Source organism: Balaenoptera physalus (assembly GCF_965194825.1).
Source record: "Balaenoptera physalus genome assembly, chromosome: 8".
NCBI classification, from domain to species: Eukaryota; Metazoa; Chordata; class Mammalia; order Artiodactyla; family Balaenopteridae; genus Balaenoptera; species Balaenoptera physalus.
In genome coordinates, this window is record NC_138887.1 from 121,735,673 (window position 1) to 121,753,907 (window position 18,235).

Consider the following 18,235-nt stretch of genomic DNA (forward strand, 5'->3'; position numbering starts at 1 on the left):
TTCTTCTTTAACCAGAATTTTGGTTTTGTGATTTCAAAATTCAGGCAGGGAGATTGACCAGATGAATGTATCTGAACCATAGGAAGAATGGACAGAAAGTCTACAAATAGCTCACAGAAAGTCTTTCACCAATAAAAAGGACTCATTCTTCATAGATCTGCTCGATTGGAGGCGGAGAAACCAGGCAGGGCCTGGTACGATAAATGCCCTGTTACCCAGAGGGCTAGAAACGCTTCTCCTCAAATCCAGGAAAGTCAGAACCAGGATTAAAATCCAGGTCTCCTAGTCAAAAGTCATTGTACTTTTCCACTAAAAATACATTTACTACATGAGAAACCAAGTCTCAGAGAGGTTCAAAGGCTGGTCCTTCACCTGCCGGCTGTGGAATGTTCCCAGGATCAATGTAACGATGACATTGCAATGCTTGAGTCCTTCTCAGTGTGAAAGCAACGTTTCAGGCCTGAATTAGTTATTTATTACATTGACTCATAGTATTTTTCTCTGCCAAAAGTACAAACGTTTCCCCAGAAAACTGAAGCAGTATTTCAGTATCCATCCGGCAGTTGGGAAATAAAAGTACATTTAAAAAGCCAGATTTACTGCTGGTTTTTCCATTTCCTCTATTTTTAAATACCATACTTCCAACACTAAATAGAAAAATAAATATTTGCAGATTAAAGGGTTCATTTTCCTGCAAATATTCATGAAGATTAAATGTCACTTTAATCACATGTTGGTTTATTTCTCTGGGCATATCATATTTGCATGTATTCATTCACTGCAGGGAAATGAGTTTTCCTCGTGCCAGCTGGGGTTTATTTACCATTTGTTCTCATTCACATTAGCGTGGAGCTCCTTGAATCAGAAAACGTGTATCGTAGCCAACTAATTGGTGTTCACGGATGGAAACTTTCAAGCTGGAGCTTCCTAGAGGCTGAGACGCCAATCCCTTTTGCCTATTAAGGCGACAGCCAACCCACAGGGGGCGGCTGGGGGCTGAGCGGTGGCTTCTCAGCTTTGGGGGTGAGGGCCAGGCCGAGATGCAGCAACATGCTACAGGCGCTGGCTTTGAATGCAGCCTGGAATTCTTCCCCCCAGGGAGAACTGGGAATGCTGATTTTGTTTCCAGGGAAAAGTGACAGTAGATCCAAGCAAACATGTGCCATCTAGTAAATGCCCGTGTGGAACTTCCTTCTCATTAGAAGCCGTGTAATAAGCACAGTGAGTCCCCAGGAATAGCATGTGCTCCCACCTGCGTCGTAGAATGTGCAGAATCTGTCCTTGTTTGCTGGGGGTTTTTTTCTTTCTTTCTTTCTTTCCTCTTGTCTCCTTGGTGGGCTATTCAGTATGAGGTGGAATTTATTAAATAAAAGAACAAAAGACAGGATGGAAAGACTAGAATTCCTTTTTGGGCAAAATCAGGTTTGTGATTGTTCAGAATTATGATAGATAGTAAACACCCCTGGTGATATAAATGAACTTATTTACAAAACAGAAATAGATTCACAGACATAGAAAACAAACTTATGGTTACCAGAGGAGATAGCGGGGTTGGGGGGGGAGATAAATTCGGGGTTTGGGATTAATATACACACGCTGCTATGTATAAAATAGATAAAACAACAAGGACCTGCTGTATAGCACAGGGAACTGTCTTGTAATAACCTATAATGGAAGAGAATCTGAGAAATATGTATACATATAACTGAATCACTTTACTGTACGCCTGAAGCTAACACAACATTGTAAATCAACTATGTTTCAGTTTTTAAAAAAATGCCCCTGGAGAATTTTGCAGGGGCCACAGTAAGCGGGGAGCCCAGCCCTGCACTGTTTTAGTGCTGAGTTCCTGTTTGGCTTGGTGAGCTGGGTGTCCTGTGAACCAGGGGACGCCTGTGTGTCCGCCTCTGCTTAGGCAATTGCCTCTGAATTCCTCTGAATTCCTCATTATTTTCTTAGGAAACTGGAGGTTTGACTCGTGATTCCCAAGGAGAGAAAAGGCCCCACACAGCCTTTAGCCTTTCAACTGCATCTCTCATTGGCAATTACATGGAAAGTGTATCTCAAAATGTAGTTTATCTTGGTTCAACCTCTTCAAAACAGTCTGTAGACTCAATCGATGGCTTTCGTCCGCAGAACGAAGAGCCAGTGTTCTCCAAGGACGGCCGGAAGTTCTTCTTTGTCCGAGCGATCCCGCAGGGGGGGCAGGGCAAGTTCTACCACATCACGGTGTCCTCCTCCCAGGTGAGCTCCCTAGTTTCCTGCTCTGCTGGGGGGGGGGGGTGGCCCTGGGGGCCTTCCCCCACCCCTCAGCAGGGGAGCTAAGTGCTCCCTGGGGGAAGCCGGGCCCTGAAACTGGAAGGCGGGTCCCCACGTGGGGACGGACGGGGCCTTCATGAGCCAGCCGTCCTGGCTGGGCAGGGGTGGCGTTCGTGCCTCCTGTAATTGCTCAAAAATACGAATGACACTTCTGACGGTATCAGAGGACACTGGGTGCATTGCTGGGTCTGAGCCCAGGACACGTGTGTGTAGACCAATTTGTTTTTCGAGCCGCCCGCATTGGCCTTTCCTCCCTCTGCTGGGTCCTGGGGGCCGGGCCCAGTGTCCTCATGGCCCCAGGGCATCCCACCTCCACGGTCAGCAGATGCACTGCCGTTCCCTATGCTGCAGCCACGGGATACGAGCAGAGCATCACTGAGCAGGGAATGTGGGAGCTGAACATAGGTGCGTTTGGAAACAGCAGACAGCCTGGCGAATGCCACCTCCTGCAGAGCGGGCACCCGGGGGCCTGCCCCCTCCCCACGGGGTGGGACCCCGGAGCTGCACTCAGGGAACCCTGCCCTTAGGAGGAAGGCGAGGGGCTGCGGGCCTCCCATCAGCACTGCCCTCGGCCTCAGTGGGGCTTCCATGTTGAAGCAGAGTCTAAGGAGATCAGGGCATGTGAATAAAATTTTATCTTTAAAAAAGTTATCAAAAATATTCTGTGGATATAAAGTAGAAGACTTATATTCATGACATGACCCAAAAGGCAATCTCCAAAGCAAAATTCCAAGAATGTCCCACGTGGAGCAGCTTTGATAGAACAGGAACGGAAACTCGGCTGTGGCTCCAGGACAGGGGCCACGTTGACTCAGAGACTGAGATACGGATGTTTTAGTTTTCAAGCCACTTAGCTGCATGAGTTACAGAACGTCTACAGACGGGCTGACATTCAGCTCTTTACTCCTAAGGGCTGGGTGCTGTGGCCCCAGATTCCTGGTTTCTTATTTGGGATCACTTCAGTCAAGACTTAAAATGCTGGTATGTTCCCTTCAGCCCATCTCGGATTCACCCCCATGACCAGCATGGGCTGAGGAACTGTTCGTCATCCAGCAGGGGCAGGTCCCCCCCCGCAACCCCGGGGGGCCCCTCCCCAGGAGCCCCTCGGCCCCCACTGCCCTCCGAACCCTGGCAGCCTGCTTCTCCCGCCTGGTCCTGCCCGCACAGGCTCTCCCTTCTCCCGAGGCCATTTCTGGGGTCCCCGTGCCCCACAGTGTGAGCCTCGGGCCCTGTGCCTGATTTAACAGCATTCGCGTTGCACGCGTGCCCGGGGCACCCGCCCTTGGAACGGCTGGCCTGTGGCTCGTGCCTCAGCATCTCACAACCCGTCCCTGTTGGGATGGTCACGTCTTTCTCCTTCTGTTGTGATGTGTTGTCATAACTGTTCTGCTCTGGGAGGCACTTAGGGAGAGACAGTGTGTGCAAACGCGCAACACGCGATAAACGGTTTCAAGCCGTCCTTGTGAAGAACGGCGGAGAATGACGAAGATCCAGGGGGTTGTTTCCTCCCTCCTTCCTTCCCTCCTCCCTCCCTCCCTCCTCCCTCCCTCCTCCCTCCCTCCTCCCTCCTCCCTCCCTCCTTCCTCCCTCCCTCCTTCCTCCCTCCCTCCCTCCCTCCCTCCTTCCTCCCTCCTTCCTCCCTCCCTCCCTCCTCCCTCCATCCCTCCTCCCTTCCTCCCTCCTCCCTCCCTCCCTCCTTCCTTCCTCCCTCCTTCCTTCCTCCCTCCTTCCTCCCTCCCTCCCTCCTTCCTCCCTCCCTTCCCTTCCTCCCTCCCTCCCTCCTTCCTTCCTCCCTCCTTCCTCCCTCCCTCCCTCCTCCCTCCCTCCTTCCTCCCTCCCTCCCTCCCTCCCTCCTTCCTCCCTCCCTCCCTCCCTCCTTCCTCCCTCCCTCCCTCCTCCCTCCCTCCCTCCTTCCTTCCTCCCTCCTTCCTTCCTCCCTCCTTCCTCCCTCCCTCCCTCCTTCCTCCCTCCCTTCCCTTCCTCCCTCCCTCCCTCCTTCCTCCCTCCCTCCCTTCATTCTTTCCTACCTTCCCTCCCTCCCATCCTTTCTTTATTCATTTCCTTGCCATGTCGCACCCACTTCCCCGTATTTCTCTTTCCCCGCTCCTCGTCCCCCATGATAATGACCCGCTGATAGATTTACACGTGGTGAAGGAACAGTAGCGGCAGCGTATGCAGCGCTGACGCTTCAGACGCGGAGCTCACGGTGGGAGTTGCTGGCGGTCTGGGTGCTGGTTGATCGCAGGGCAGCCAGGGGCGCTGCCCCTCCAGGCGGGCACTCAGGGAAGGGGCGGGGCTGCGGCCCGAGGGTGGTCAGCCTGTGCCCGAGGGCCCCGGGCCGAGAAGCGAGGCTGGGCCCAGCCCTCCCCGACCGTGTCCCGTCTGTGTTCCAGCCTAACAGCAGCAACGACAACATCCAGTCCATCACCTCTGGGGACTGGGACGCGACCAAGATCCTGTCCTACGACGAGAAGCGGAGTAAGATGTGAGTGCGCGTGCGGCCCCAGCCCGGGCGCCTCTCTGTGTTCTCCTCCTCTCACACGGTGCTCAGCACTCTCCTGGGCAGCGCCCCGAGGCCCTAGTTTCTTCACGAAAGCGCGCCCTTGGATTCCCGCCCGACCACCCCACGTCCCGCGTCTCGAGGTCCCCGTGAGGACGTCGGGGCTGCAGCCAGGCCTGTGGCTGAGACGGTGGCCGTGCGGGCTGGCTGAGCCTTTGCTGGCTCCGGGCGGGACCCAAGGGCGCTGTGAGCCCAAGTGCGTCGTGGGCCTGGCCTCGTTCCGGGCAGCCGCTCCTGTCCTGGTGCAGGTTCACTGCTTTCCCGCTTCTCGGAGAAGTAGGGCCAGGACTGGAAGAGGTCAAGTGCCTTACTCCAGGCTGTCCGGTCAGTGACAGGAGGAGCTAGGGTTCAGCTCAGGCAGGCGGGGAGTCCCCGCGGGAGCCAGGGTGCCCACGCAGGGGTCCCGGGCGGGCATCGGCCACCGAGTCACGGGATCCGCCTTTGCGTCCAGCGTGGAGCTGGCCCCGGGCGGGAACGTTCTCTCTGTGGGCCCCGAGCCGCGCGTCCTCGGGGAGGCCTGCAGAGGCCGAGCCTGCCCCGCAGCCAACTAACTGCCGTGCACCTGCTGGTCTTTGCAGCTACTTCCTCAGCACGGAGGACCTGCCGAGGAGACGCCAGCTGTACAGGTGCGTCCCCCGACCCCCGCGCACGGCGGTCTCCCGCCAGAGGCTTCGCGTTCCAGAGTCACACCCGTAGCAGTACATGGGGGGCGGCAGAGAGAGGCCCCGGCCCACGTGATACAGTCTGGGGAGAAATAACCGAAGATACTGAGGCCCCCAGATTGGAGGCGTTACCGTATTTTTCTGCTTTTGCCAGACTGAGTCTCTCCCTGGGTAGACATCTGACAGTCTTTGCTTTCACCTTAGTCGAAGCTGAACTTGGAAGGATCACTCTGGGCCGGGATTTCGCAGGAGGGAACTGGGGTTTGGGAATGTACGGGTGGACTGGGGTGGGGTCGGCCCTACTACCCGGGGCTCCTCCACGTGGGCGCTGGCTGAGCTCCGAAGTCTCGAAGGGGGCGGAGCAGGGCTGGCCTCTGCATCCTGCAGGGGACAAGGTGTCTTCCAGGGTCCGTCCGCCTTCAGCATAAACCTCGTGACCTGCCCCCCGCCCCAGTTCCCGTTCTCACCGGGGAGAACTTGTGCTTCTGAAGTGGGGTTTTCCCGAGGAGCTTTCTGCCAGTAAAGCGGAGGAGGACGTGAGGCACTGTCACCTCCACCCCTTTGCTCTCCAGACGGGAAGGAGGGGGCAGCTGGTTCCTGCCCCACGCACGAGGGCCACCTAAGAGGCCGCTACTGCGTGTGGCCCTCGTGGTCTGGACGGAGCCGGTGCCGGGCTCGCCTCCCCCACCACCGGGAGTCAGAGAGGCCCCATGGGGTGCACGGCCACCCTCCCATCCGCCGGCCCCTCTGCTGAGAGTAAGGGCTGCACTAGGGAGAGAGGCACTGCCTTTCGGAGGAGAGGAGACTCCGGCAAGTCCACGCCGTCACAGGTCTGCTCCTCTGCGGACGGCTCCTCTGCGCTTGTCTGCCGGGATAATCCCACCGGTCCCGTCACCAGATTAGCCAAAGCGATGGAGGCCGGCCGCCTGCACTTCCTCTGGCCTCTCCTGTCTCCCCTGAAGCGTCTTCACTCTCGTAGACCGCTTTCACGTTAGCAGCCTTTCCACGCCACACACTCAGACCCGGGCTGCTTGCAGGTTTATTGGAAGATGCCTCGGTATCTTATAGCTTCTGGAAACACATGTTAGGCCTTCCTGACGTGAAACTGTGCTTGACCAGAGCGGTCCTGGGTGACACCTGCAGGAGTAAGAAGCGCCCCGGCACCTCCTCACCGGCTGTGGCAGCGGCCGGAGCCCCCCGCCACTGCTGTTTCTGGAGCCCCTGCCCTGTGCTGTCCCGGCGGCAGGCGCTCTGAGGGGAGTGAAAGATCCAGAACACATAGCTCCTGTTGGTGAAGTGCTAATCGCCTGCTCAGAGGGATGAGGCACTAGAAATAATAGCCCACACCCGCCTCTCCGATCAGGACACGCCTGGGCCTGCATGACTGCCAGGAAGCAGCCAAGCTGAGCGCTCCTGGCGGGGGGGCAGCCCTTAGGGACGGCCCCGTGGGAGGGTGACAGCAGAGCCAGCGCTCGAGGCGTCCCAGCAGGGAGACAGGTGGGAGGACGGCGCCCCCAGATCACCGCGCAGGAGAGAAGCCAGCGAGCTGGACGCGGGGGCCGGGAGCTGAGGGTCTCGCCCCTGGTGACCCCCCTGCCCGCTCCCTGTCCCTACAGCGCCAACACGGTGGGCAACTTCAACAGGCAGTGCCTGTCCTGCGACCTGGTGGACAATTGCACCTACTTCAGCGCCTCTTTCAGCCCCAGCGCCGACTTCTTCCTGCTCAAGTGCGAAGGTGAGTTCTGCCACCGAGTGACACCTCTTTCTAAGGCGCCGCTGGGACCCGGCAGGAGCTCTGCGATCACAGGACAGGTAGGGCCGCCTAGCTGAGGACGTCGGCTCGCAGGAGCAGCCTTCCTGAGTCACCTCTGCCAGGTGTGTTACTGATATTTTACATCTTATAAAGTGTTGCAGCTTATCAGAGTGCTTTCTACATGCTGTGCTGGTTAATCCCAAAGTTCACCTACATTTTCCTTAAAAAAATGTGTATCTTACACATTGATGGACATAGGCCATCTGTAAAGGTAATAAAACAATTTCAAAAATTCTTAGGCATATGTAAGGATTGGGATAATATAAAAGAAGATTCAGACAGGAAAAAAATTCTTTTCCTATGACCGAATTCATGGATAATTTATTCCAAACTTTAGAAAGTTCTTTATCACACCAGTCAGCATATACAAAATAGTAGACCAAGTCCCATCGTGGACACAAAGAAATATCTTTGCATCGTGTCCTCATGTCTTGAAAAGATAAGCTAGGAACCCACGGAAAGGTAAGAAATAATAAATATGGTTGTAGCAAAATACATCTCAGAGAAGAGCTTGATCTACTGAGATAATCTCAAGGGGTGAAAGTACACTACAGGCAGAGACAGACCGACACCAGGTACGATTGAATCCTATGGTCCCGGGTGAAGAATGAAGAATTTTTATCAGACTGCCTTTGATAGCCTTTGATAGCCACTCAGTAGCTCGGGACCTCAGCTTCTTTTTATCAGCGTTGTCATCCAAAATCTCAGCCCCTCCTCACCAAGCTCAGTCCCAGACATTCTCCTAGGATAATGGGATGGGAGAAAATTGTGTGTTGGGGGGTCGGGGGCAGTTCTGAAATGCAGCACTAGCCCCCAGTCCCCTTGAAGCTCATCTTACCAGACTCTTTTGCCAGCAAGACCTGTTGCCCCAGGGCAGGACCTTCATGATATTACACGTTGGGGAAGTGCAGAGGTGTATAGAGCTCAGAGACTGGGAAATGTGGTGAGAAGACCCACTAGGGGAAAGAGACAGCAGCCTGACAGGAGCTGCAGGGTCAGAAGTCTGAAGTCTTACCTGTCGAAGGAGGAAGTGGCTTTACAATGCGGAAGGTCATGATAAGATACAGAAGGGGAAATTGAAGTCGATCTAAAGAACTTCAGAACGTCCTAGAAAGAATGGTTGGGTGGGAAAGGTGACAGAACATCCCTCAAGGAAGGTCTCTAAACAAGGGCAGACATCACGTACCAGAAATAGGTTTAAATAGGTTTAAATACGAGGCAGAGAGTAAGCTGGGGGCCTCAAGGTCCATGTTGTAACTGGCCGAGGCGGTCACAATTTGGATCTCGTTCTTGGGTTCTTACTAACGTTCACTAGTATTTGCTCCATCGTCATCTTTCACAGAACCCAGCCTCTTATCTATCAACAAATTCTTTATCTGCTTCCCTTAGCTCCTGCTAAGCTCTGCAGGGTCTTCTCACTCCAGAGTTTAGTGGGAATGGCCTCGTTCTGAGGACGGCAGCCTTCTGTTGTCCAGTTTCCACAGACTCCAGCCCAGGGTTGAAATTGAAAGGTTCTTCCAGGACATCTGTGGCCCTGGGTTCAGGCAAGGAAGCTCCCATGTCCGTGTGGTGGATGTAAAAATGGCTCCCATGTTGGGAGGCCCCTTGGACAGTGTGCGTGGAGATCACTGAACAGTCGTTCACGTGCAGATTTCCCCTGGAAGCGTTCCGTCCTGAGGGAGAGATAACATTTCTTTTTATGTTTGTGTCCCAGCCAGTCTGAGGACATTTTCTCTGTATAAAGCTGCTTGTATTGTGTGGTCTGTGGATATTTTGTGTGAAGAGATAGGTCCTCAGTTGTCACTGTGAAGGAAAACAGAAGCAGAGAACGCGTACGGCCATCCCAGGTCACAGACATGACTCAGCCCCTGAGACCACTGTGATCTCAGCTTCAGAAGGTTGGGGCGCCCCTCCCCACAAATGCCTGGATCGACTAGTAACGGAACAGATTCATGGAATTTGAAGGATAGGAGACCTCAGAGACCATCTGATCTGATCTCCATCCCCTGCTCCATTTCATTAAGAAACTTAACTCTTAATTGATCATGGAGTTGCCACCTCAGGATTTTCTGAATCATTTAAAACCTATTTAAAGATTTAGCCTGTTGCCTCTTAAGATAAACATAAACTAGCCCTCTTTCCTACAAAACTGCTCTTTAAAATTTTTTCTATTAATAACCTATTTTCTGGCTAGTGTAACTTGTATTCCCAAATCAACCTCTCCCCTAAAACCTAATCAAAACCTCATTTTTAAAAAGGGATTTTCTAAAAAGACGTAAATTTACAAAGACCGCAGAATGGATGAGGTGACTGAAGCAGCCAACTTTACAGTTTAGGGCTGCGGCTTGGACACAGTTACAGCGCCAAGTGCCTTAGCGCCCCCTGAAACCACATCCTGATCCTGCGGTGAGGAGAGCTGAGCAGACACCCAGTCGACACCACAGGCACTGGGGGTAACAGCCGTCAGGGATGCAAAGATGGGTTTAATGACATTTCAAAGGAGAAATGATTACACACCCGGTTGGATTGCTTGGGGTGTTTTGTTGGTGAAGAAGCCTTGAGGAAAGCTTCACACGTAAAGTAGCATTTCAGATAAAGGTGTGGGTAGGGTCAGAATGTGAAATGCAGCCCGGAGGGGCAAAAGTGCAAGTGAGAAGAAAAGTGAGAGAGCAGGAGGAGTCGTGTGGAGGGGTCTTTGCAGCCTGCGAATCGCGATCAGCCTCGTGGATGCATGCGTGTAAGAGGCCGAATTACGATCCAAAAATAATCTTATTTTCCCACATTTCTCAGTAGATATAAATGTAGACCCCAATGTATAGCTCACAGCAACGTTTATTAAACTCCATGTCCCCTCCCGTTTATTTCTTTCATGTCCCAAAGCTGCTCTGAGAGACTGTTGAAAGGCTTTGACCAACATTTAACTTCTCCTCCTCCTCCTGCAGGACTTTATTGTGGATATTAACTTTGCCTCTCACATGCAACCAGAATAACAGCAACAACAAGAATCTCTCCTTTTTAGGCTGAGGGAAAATGTAGGGGCAACTGGACGATTCTCTGTGGTCAGTTAGGGAGAGGAAAATCTGTGAGTGCTCCCGCACTCAAAATTGTTTGGCCCGTCATGAAGGGAACTACAAATATTCGGCTTGGGCAGAGATTATGGTCAGAGGATTTAATAACTCGGGCAAGGTGGACCCCAAGCAGCTGAAATAGAGGCCCAGTCAGAGCAGCCGCAGCCCCACCACGTTAGTGCACAGGGCGAGGCATCATAGCGGCTGTGGAGCTGTGACAGCCCCGTGTAGACTTAGTCCTTCCTCCGCCTTCCCGTGGACCTCCTATTATGATCGTTTCTGGTAGGTTTACCTGATGTGGATCTGTCCCCTTAGCTTACACTGCAGTGCTCAGTGTGGTAACGCCGTCGTAGTGGATTATAGCTCAACTGCTTGCAGTCGGCACTTCTGTTTAATTAGACCTCTGGTGTATTGTTTTTCTCTTAATGTCCAGTTACGCTGCTGTAGTATGTCTTGTCCTTCCTCATCACTGTAGCGTTTCACTTAGTCTTATCATCATGTACTTTCTCCTCTAATTTTTCATTAACATTTCTTCTGTGGTTTCTCAAAGCTTGCCACTTTTATATTTTTTTTTATAATTTTCAAGTTCGTAATTTTTATTAAGTATGCGACCACTTAAAAATACATACATTATTTTTATACCTTTGCACACTGTTAGATTAAACATAGATTAAAATAGAATATAGGTAAGTAAAGACTCGGAAATGTTTGTAATGCTCATATCCACTCATTACGTAGCCAGATCCCATCTATCTGTGTCAATATTTGTATCTAAATGGCATGGGTTTTAGGTGATCACCAGATACTTGCATGAGAGACACGTGTAAACCATATTCAGTAGAACCTCATGGAAACTCACTTACCTATTTAATATAGAGGTTTAGGTTACTTTCCAGATCTCTGGGGTCTGGCAGTGAAGCCAGCTGCATCCAAAAGATTGTATTATGATGTAACATTTTATAATGAAATCATATCTATTCTGGGGTATACCAGTAAGCCGTTGTTTACATGCTTAGTTGGTCTCAATGACCCTGGGAGATGGGTAACAGAAATACCTAATATTTGTCCAGCTTCTTATGATTTGAAAAGTACATTCTTACGATATAATACTTGATGTTCACATTCCCATTTTTTTGAACCTTTGAAATGCATTTTTTTTTTGGAGCATCGTTGATTTATAGTGTTGTGTTAGTTTCAGTTGTACAGCAAAGTGAATCCATTCTTTTTCAGATTCTTTACAAAACAGAAACAGACTCACAGATCTCGAAATCAAACTTACGGTTACCAAAGGGGGAATGTGGGGGGAAGTGATTAATTAGGAGATTGGGATGAACATATACACAGTACTTTACCTAAAATAGATAACAGGGAACTATACTCACTATTCTGTGATAACATATTCCCATTTCTGACACCTTGCAATTTTTACTCTTATCACAAACAGACCTACTTAGAGTTCCCTAAGCTCAGTGTTCCCCAGTTCCATGCTTCTGCCTCTGCCTGCCTGATGAGCTCCCGTACATCCTGCAAGGTTCCTCTCGGGCAAGGGTGCATTTTTATCCCCTCCCAGGAGGGTTGAGCTGGCAGCGGTGAGCTCGCCGGGGCAGCGTGGCCGTGACTGTGGGTTCACCCTGAGACCGGTGCCTGGGACGGACGCTTGACTCCTCAGCTGCTGGGGTCGCCTGCGTCAGAAGCCTGGGACCCGCACCCTCCATTCCTGGAAAAGCCCAATCTTATCGCTAAAGAGAAATGCACTCACCTTCTGTGTGTTTCCTGGGGCTGCCGTGACTGCATGGCCTAAAGCAACAGAAACTGATTCTCTCACAGCCCCGGAGGCGGCGTCTGAAAGCGTGTTGTGGGCTGCGGGGCTGGTCCCTCCTGGAAGCAGGGGGGAGGGTCTGCATCTGCGGCCCCTCCCTGTGCCTGCGTCCAGAGCCTCTCCTCGCAAGGACACTGGTCACGGGGCCCCCGAACCCCGAGCGGCCTCCTCTTACCTTGGTCACATTTACAAATAATTGGTTACAGTTTCTTCCAAATAGGGTCTTGTCCACAGGCGCTGGGGGTTAGGACTTCACCACATCTTTGGGGGGACACAACTCAACCCACAGCGACTCCCCCCGCCCGAGACCCATGTCACCTTCTCGGGTAAGAAAGAGAGGACAGAAAACTCTATGCTGTTCTTCTCGGGGACACAGAACCAAGGGCAGCCACGGTAGGCTGTGTGCCAGAGACCATTCTTAACGGTTTTACGACATTCCAGAAGGCAGGAGAGGGTCCCCTGGGAAAGTAGTGGGATGCAGACGGTGTCTTTGGAAGGTAACTCTGACGTGTTAGAGGAAGAAGACGGCTCCAGTGTCCATTTCCTCCAGGAATTCTTCCAGGTCATTGGGCAAAATAAATCCTCACGTTTCATGGAGCTGTGAAAAGTGGTTGGGTTTTCTCCTCCCCAAATAAACTCGACCCTGAACAACTGAGTCATAGCACCCAGTTCATGAACTCTGAGTTTTCACGATCACAGCCTCTGTGTAGAGAAGTGGACTTTCCTCTTCAGACTGAAGCCCAGGAACACGGTTCATTTCCCTATAAGTTCGTCAGGAGGAAACATCTAAACACCACCAGGAAAACACCTACCACCACCAGGAAAACATCTGACACCACCAGGAAAACACCTAACACCACCAGGAAACATCTAAACACCACCAGGAAAACACCTAACACCAGGAAACATCTAAACACCACCAGGAAAACACCTGACACCAGGAAACATCTAAACACCACCAGGAAAACATCTGACACCAGGAAACATCTAAACACCACCAGGAAAACACCTGACACCAGGAAACATCTAAACACCACCAGGAAAACATCTGACACCAGGAAACATCTAAACACCACCAGGAAAACACCTGACACCAGGAAACATCTAAACACCACCAGGAAAACACCTGACACCAGGAAACATCTAAACACCACCAGGAAAACACCTAACACCAGGAAACATCTAAACACCACCAGGAAAACGGGCCCCGTGTGTGAATCAGGTGTGTGCAGCTTCATCTGAAACATCTTTTATATTTTTAAAAATAAATAAATGAACATCTTTTTCTTGGAACAAATGAGAGAACTGGAACATTTCCTTCCCATTCTGAGTGAGGAGAGAAACAGCCTGCAGTAGTGACTCGTGCTGCAGACTGAGCCCCCCCCCCCCCGCCCCCCGTGAAACCCTGACGTAGGAGCTGCTCTTAAGGTCCTCGCGGCAGCAGCCTAGTTTATCAAGACAGGCTTCTCCACCTTGCAGTCGAATTGAAACAAAGTAGGACCCAAGCTGATAATAAAGTGCATGACTGTGTCCCGATTACTGCCCTTACTATTAAGTTCTCCCGGGGGCCTCTACCATTGCCAGCTTTGCCACCGTCAAGAAACATGGAGAACATGGTGACAGGGGGCAGTGAAGTCAGAGTCCGAAGGCCTGGGCTGAACTCAAGGCTCTGCCACTTACTGGCTCTGTGACTCGGGCGTGACAGTTAAGCTTGCTAAATCCTCCGTTTCCTCATCCGGAAAATCTGGGGAATAACGGTACTGTCTCATCAAGCCAGGAGGATTAATCAAGAGAATGCGTGCAAAGAGCTTAGCCCGGTATCTGATACGTAGCAAACGCTTAATAAATGTTAACTGATGTGATCACAGCTGACATCACCACCGCCATCACCTTAGCGATCAATTAAGAATGTCTTAGACATCTACCGGCTACTGACTCGGGATCCAAGGGCTGGGGCTGAGGCTACAGAGGGTTAGCTTCCGTGAAGTTAAGTCACATCCCTTACTTAGTGCCTCCAAATGCACAGACGCCCTCATCCCTCACACGCTGGAGCTGGGAGCCCTGGGTCTGCGCTTACACTAGCAGGGTAGAAAGTTCCAGAAGGGAGCATGGCTGCCGCAGTCTGGGAGCATTAACCAACCTTCGGGTAGGCGTGGCAGTGAAGCGGCTGGTGACTTCAGGGGTGCCTCTGCCTCAGGGGCCTCCGCAGCTGGGTCTTGGCAGTGTTAGAAAGTAACCACATTTTCCCCTTTTCTTTGATGTTTCCTCTTTCCGTGCCATGTCCCCTCTGTGCCTTTACTCCTTCAGACACCCAGTGCTGCCCCGGCCACATCCTGCCCTTGGGAACCATAATTAAGTGGGAAAACGCACACGGCTGTGCGTCTGCGCCACGTGAGTGCACCTGGAGTCTTGTTCGTAACGGAGCAGCGGAGAAGGCTGGGTGGAAAATCAGAGTCAGTCTCGCAGCCCAGCTCCCCTTGACCGGAAGCTGCTGGCCGTGGCACAGTGGATGAGAAGGATTCAGAGGCCAGGTCCAGGTTCGGTGAGAAAGAATGTCGTCAACAACTGATGCGTCACATGTGCCTCGTGCAGCAGTGAGGGGGGAGGGTTGCCCACGTGCCACGCACCTGTCACGTGTGGTGCCATCCCCTGAAAGAAGTGAGTACGCCCCTCGTGAGGAAACTGTCTGACATGGGACATATTTGGAGGTTGAGGTCCATCCTGAGCTCACCTTGTCCTGCAGAATGAAGTAAAGCACATTTTCTTACAGGGGGCTACCGTCTTAAAGCATTGTGGTCGGGGAGGTGGAAGAGACAACACATCATTTCAGAGAACAGAAATGTGCATTTGTGAAGGAACATTCGCGGAGACCCTGTGGCTGGAAGGAACAGAAACGGCTCCAGTCGTGACGCCACCACAGGAGGTCTCCCAAGGGAAGGCTGCTGCCCCGAACTCCCGACTGAAGGACAGCTCTGTCTGTCGGGCATCTTTCGGATGGGGGAAGAAAGACCCAGATCCCTCCGGAGAGACCTGGGGTAACACTGGTTCGCACTCACTCCTACAGCATACAGCTAAGCAGGTGTCCCCTGTGTCCTGACCCAACGTAGGAATTACATATGCTGCTTCTATTCAGGTTATTTCAAATCACTCACATCCAACTATAAATGAGGAGCCTCAAAGCTAAATAATAATAACATAATGCTAACGATATATAACATTTATCATTATAAAGAATATAATAAATTAATAATGTTAATAATAAATACTCTGCATCATTGAGGAAAGTCTGTTAATTAGCTTCAAACATGTAGACTGATAGCAAGTCTCAACAACAGCATGTGAAAGGGGAAAACAAATGGTTTGGTTCTGTAAACTACCTAATCCTCTAGACATCTCTTAATCCAAGTTTCTAAGGCATTAACCTGGGCTGCCCTTTTTAATTGTGGGTTTGTCCAGGTGAATGTTTGGAACTGGGTTTGAAACTTCTTGGAGCATTGCTTGTGTGTCTGAGAGGGAGACCATCTGTTCAATCTCTCAAACATTTGGAGCTACTCCCTTTGAGGCTGCAGTTTCCAAGAACAAGGAGAGGGATTCTCGAGGCAGGTGATCTCACAAGCATCATTACACAGATGCTTCGGAAGATGCTATACCCATCAGTAGACGCTGCCAGCCCCCAAGCATACCCTCCGTAGGAGCCCTATTGCTCCCCGATAACAACCAAAGGAACAGAACTTCTCACTTTCCCAGGTCGCACTTCCCTGTCACCCAGCAAGTGTCTGAACTGGGCTGGTGCCGGCAAACTTTTCTGCAAAATGGAGGTCATATCCTGGTAGTGTGCTGCTTGAAATGTCCATGAAAAATAGATAATGTTATTTGATGCAACAGCAGTGCCCCTAGACCCATCCACTGCTTTCCTCCTGCACCCTAGCTCTAGGTGGTAACAGCCTTTACTCGCCAGCCTACCTTCAGGGTCTCCCTCTGACCAGTCCACTTCCCTCCCGAGTACCAGGTCCTACTTCCTAAAGATTATTTCTCTGCCGAATGTCTTCCTGGGCACATACATTTCTCTCTTTTCTAAGTAAAATGGTAGAAGAAACGTAACAGTAAAACATAAATGACTCCCCTGGGCCACCGAAAAGGAGACCATCAATGGAACAAGACGTGGAAGGATTTTTGAAAAATAAATATAAATGGACCACATTGAAAATGAAAGCCAACGACTAGGATATGTGGCACGATTGGTGAAAGACACGGTTACCAAAACATTAAAAAGTTTGTTTTCCCAGAATTCAGATCAGATCGGAGGCGACAGAGGATGGGGGCTGAAGGTCATCGTGGACTAAGATAGCCTCATTTAAGGGGCCGAGAGGGGACGCTCACCCCCTGCTCCAACAGCTGTGGGCTGACGTATTTGCCCTGGACAGTTAAAGAGACGCTTGGCCGTGGGGGTCTCCCGGAGTGGACGCTGGCCGGAGCAGGAAGTGGGGCTGTGCCTTGAGTGGCCTCAAAGACAAGGAGCCCAAGCGCTAAGGACGGCGGCTCACTGCTGCCTCTGCCCACCCCCGGGACCTGGCATCACAGGGCCCCCGCCCACCATCAGGACCTGGCATCACTGGGCCCCCACCCACCATCAGGACCCAGCATCACTGGGCCCCCGCCCACCATCAGGACCCGGCATCACTGGGCCCCCACCCACCATCAGGACCCGGCATCACTGGGCCCCCGCCCACCATCAGGATGCGGCATCACTGGGCCCCCGCCCACCATCAGGATGTGGCATCACTGGGCCCCTGCTCACCCTGGGACCCGGCATCAGCATCGTAGCATCTGTGACCACCGCGAGGGGGTGCACTCCTGAACAGGACCCTCCCTGCCACATGGCAGCAGCCAACCAGAGATCACTGAGACACAAAAGAATCGTGAAAGGGAGGCCTCAGACTGAACATCAGAAACAGAAACCCCAGGAGAAACATTCGCACGATCACTTCTGTTTACTGCTGTCTCACTGGAAATATCCTCAAAGAGTTCCTAGGAGGTGCCACGTTGATAATCCAAGAACAGGCCACTGGCAAAAAAGGAGACAGACTGCTGGAGATTTAACAAAATGTTTACCAAGGTATTTTTTTTAAGTTTAGAAAGAAGAACTGAGTCGATGGCGTAAGCATGTGCCCCAGTTTCTCCACAAGAGCCTGGGGTGATACCTCCTGAAGGCCAGTGGAGGCCAGGCCACTGTCGTTAGTGCCCCTCCCTTCACTCTCAGAAGTGTCCCTGTTTGGGCAAAATTATTAGCAGAACACCATCAAATAGTAACCTGGAAAATCCAGCAGAAGGATTTCCCAGAAGGCCTTTTCTTTCACACATCTGCTAAAGGGTTAATCTCCAAAATAAGTACCTGTGTGGATCTTATGGGCTGTGCATCAAGTCCATAAGACTTGTGTTGGCTGCCAGAAAGCTTAGAGTGAAATTTATAGCCCATGTGGGTAGGTCTTTACAGCACACATTTGTTACTCTAGCTGTTTTCCTGGATTTCTCTCTGTCTCTCTCTCTCTTTTTTTTTTTTTGTCTTTATTTTTACATTGTTCTGCTTTTCTCATCCACTCTTTTTGTGCTTATTTTTATCTATGCATTTATATCTTTCCTGTCTGCCTTAAATCCTTTTTGTCTCAGGACCCAGGGCAGATAGACAGAAAATAGGTGAAAGGGGAATGATTGACCAGTTGACTGGCAGATGGAAAAATCAAATGGCTCCTTCAAATAGCATTCAAGGCTGTCCTCAGCCTGGTCCCACCATACTTACCCCACCCGTAGAGCACTATTCCTGGGTTAGAGCATTTCAAACACTTAGCAGCACAACCAGTTTCCAAGTGAGATGTTAAAGGAGCTAATACAAAACAGATAAAAATGATGTCTTATTAGCATTAAAAGTTCAGAAGTATAGCATGTGCTTTTCAGTTGAATCAAAGAAGGCAATAAGACTATTTTGATGAATACAAA

At 51.3% G+C, this 18,235-nt stretch overlaps 1 protein-coding gene and 1 long non-coding RNA gene across 7 annotated transcripts in view; one reads left to right on the forward strand and one right to left on the reverse strand.

Annotated features, from left to right (window-relative positions):
* DPP6 (dipeptidyl peptidase like 6) overlaps positions 1-18,235 on the forward strand; it is a 1,128,731-nt gene that overhangs the window by 1,042,934 nt on the left and 67,562 nt on the right. For all 6 annotated transcript variants that reach the window (XM_082473772.1, XM_082473771.1, XM_082473774.1 and 3 more), the window contains exons 13-16: positions 2,137-2,244; positions 4,713-4,804; positions 5,458-5,505; positions 7,158-7,276. In XM_082473772.1, the coding sequence (XP_082329898.1) occupies positions 2,137-2,244; positions 4,713-4,804; positions 5,458-5,505; positions 7,158-7,276 (367 nt within the window). The remainder of the gene's footprint in view (positions 1-2,136; positions 2,245-4,712; positions 4,805-5,457; positions 5,506-7,157; positions 7,277-18,235) is intronic.
* LOC309666401 overlaps positions 1-18,235 on the reverse strand; it is a 445,852-nt gene that overhangs the window by 348,422 nt on the left and 79,195 nt on the right. The window lies entirely within an intron of this gene.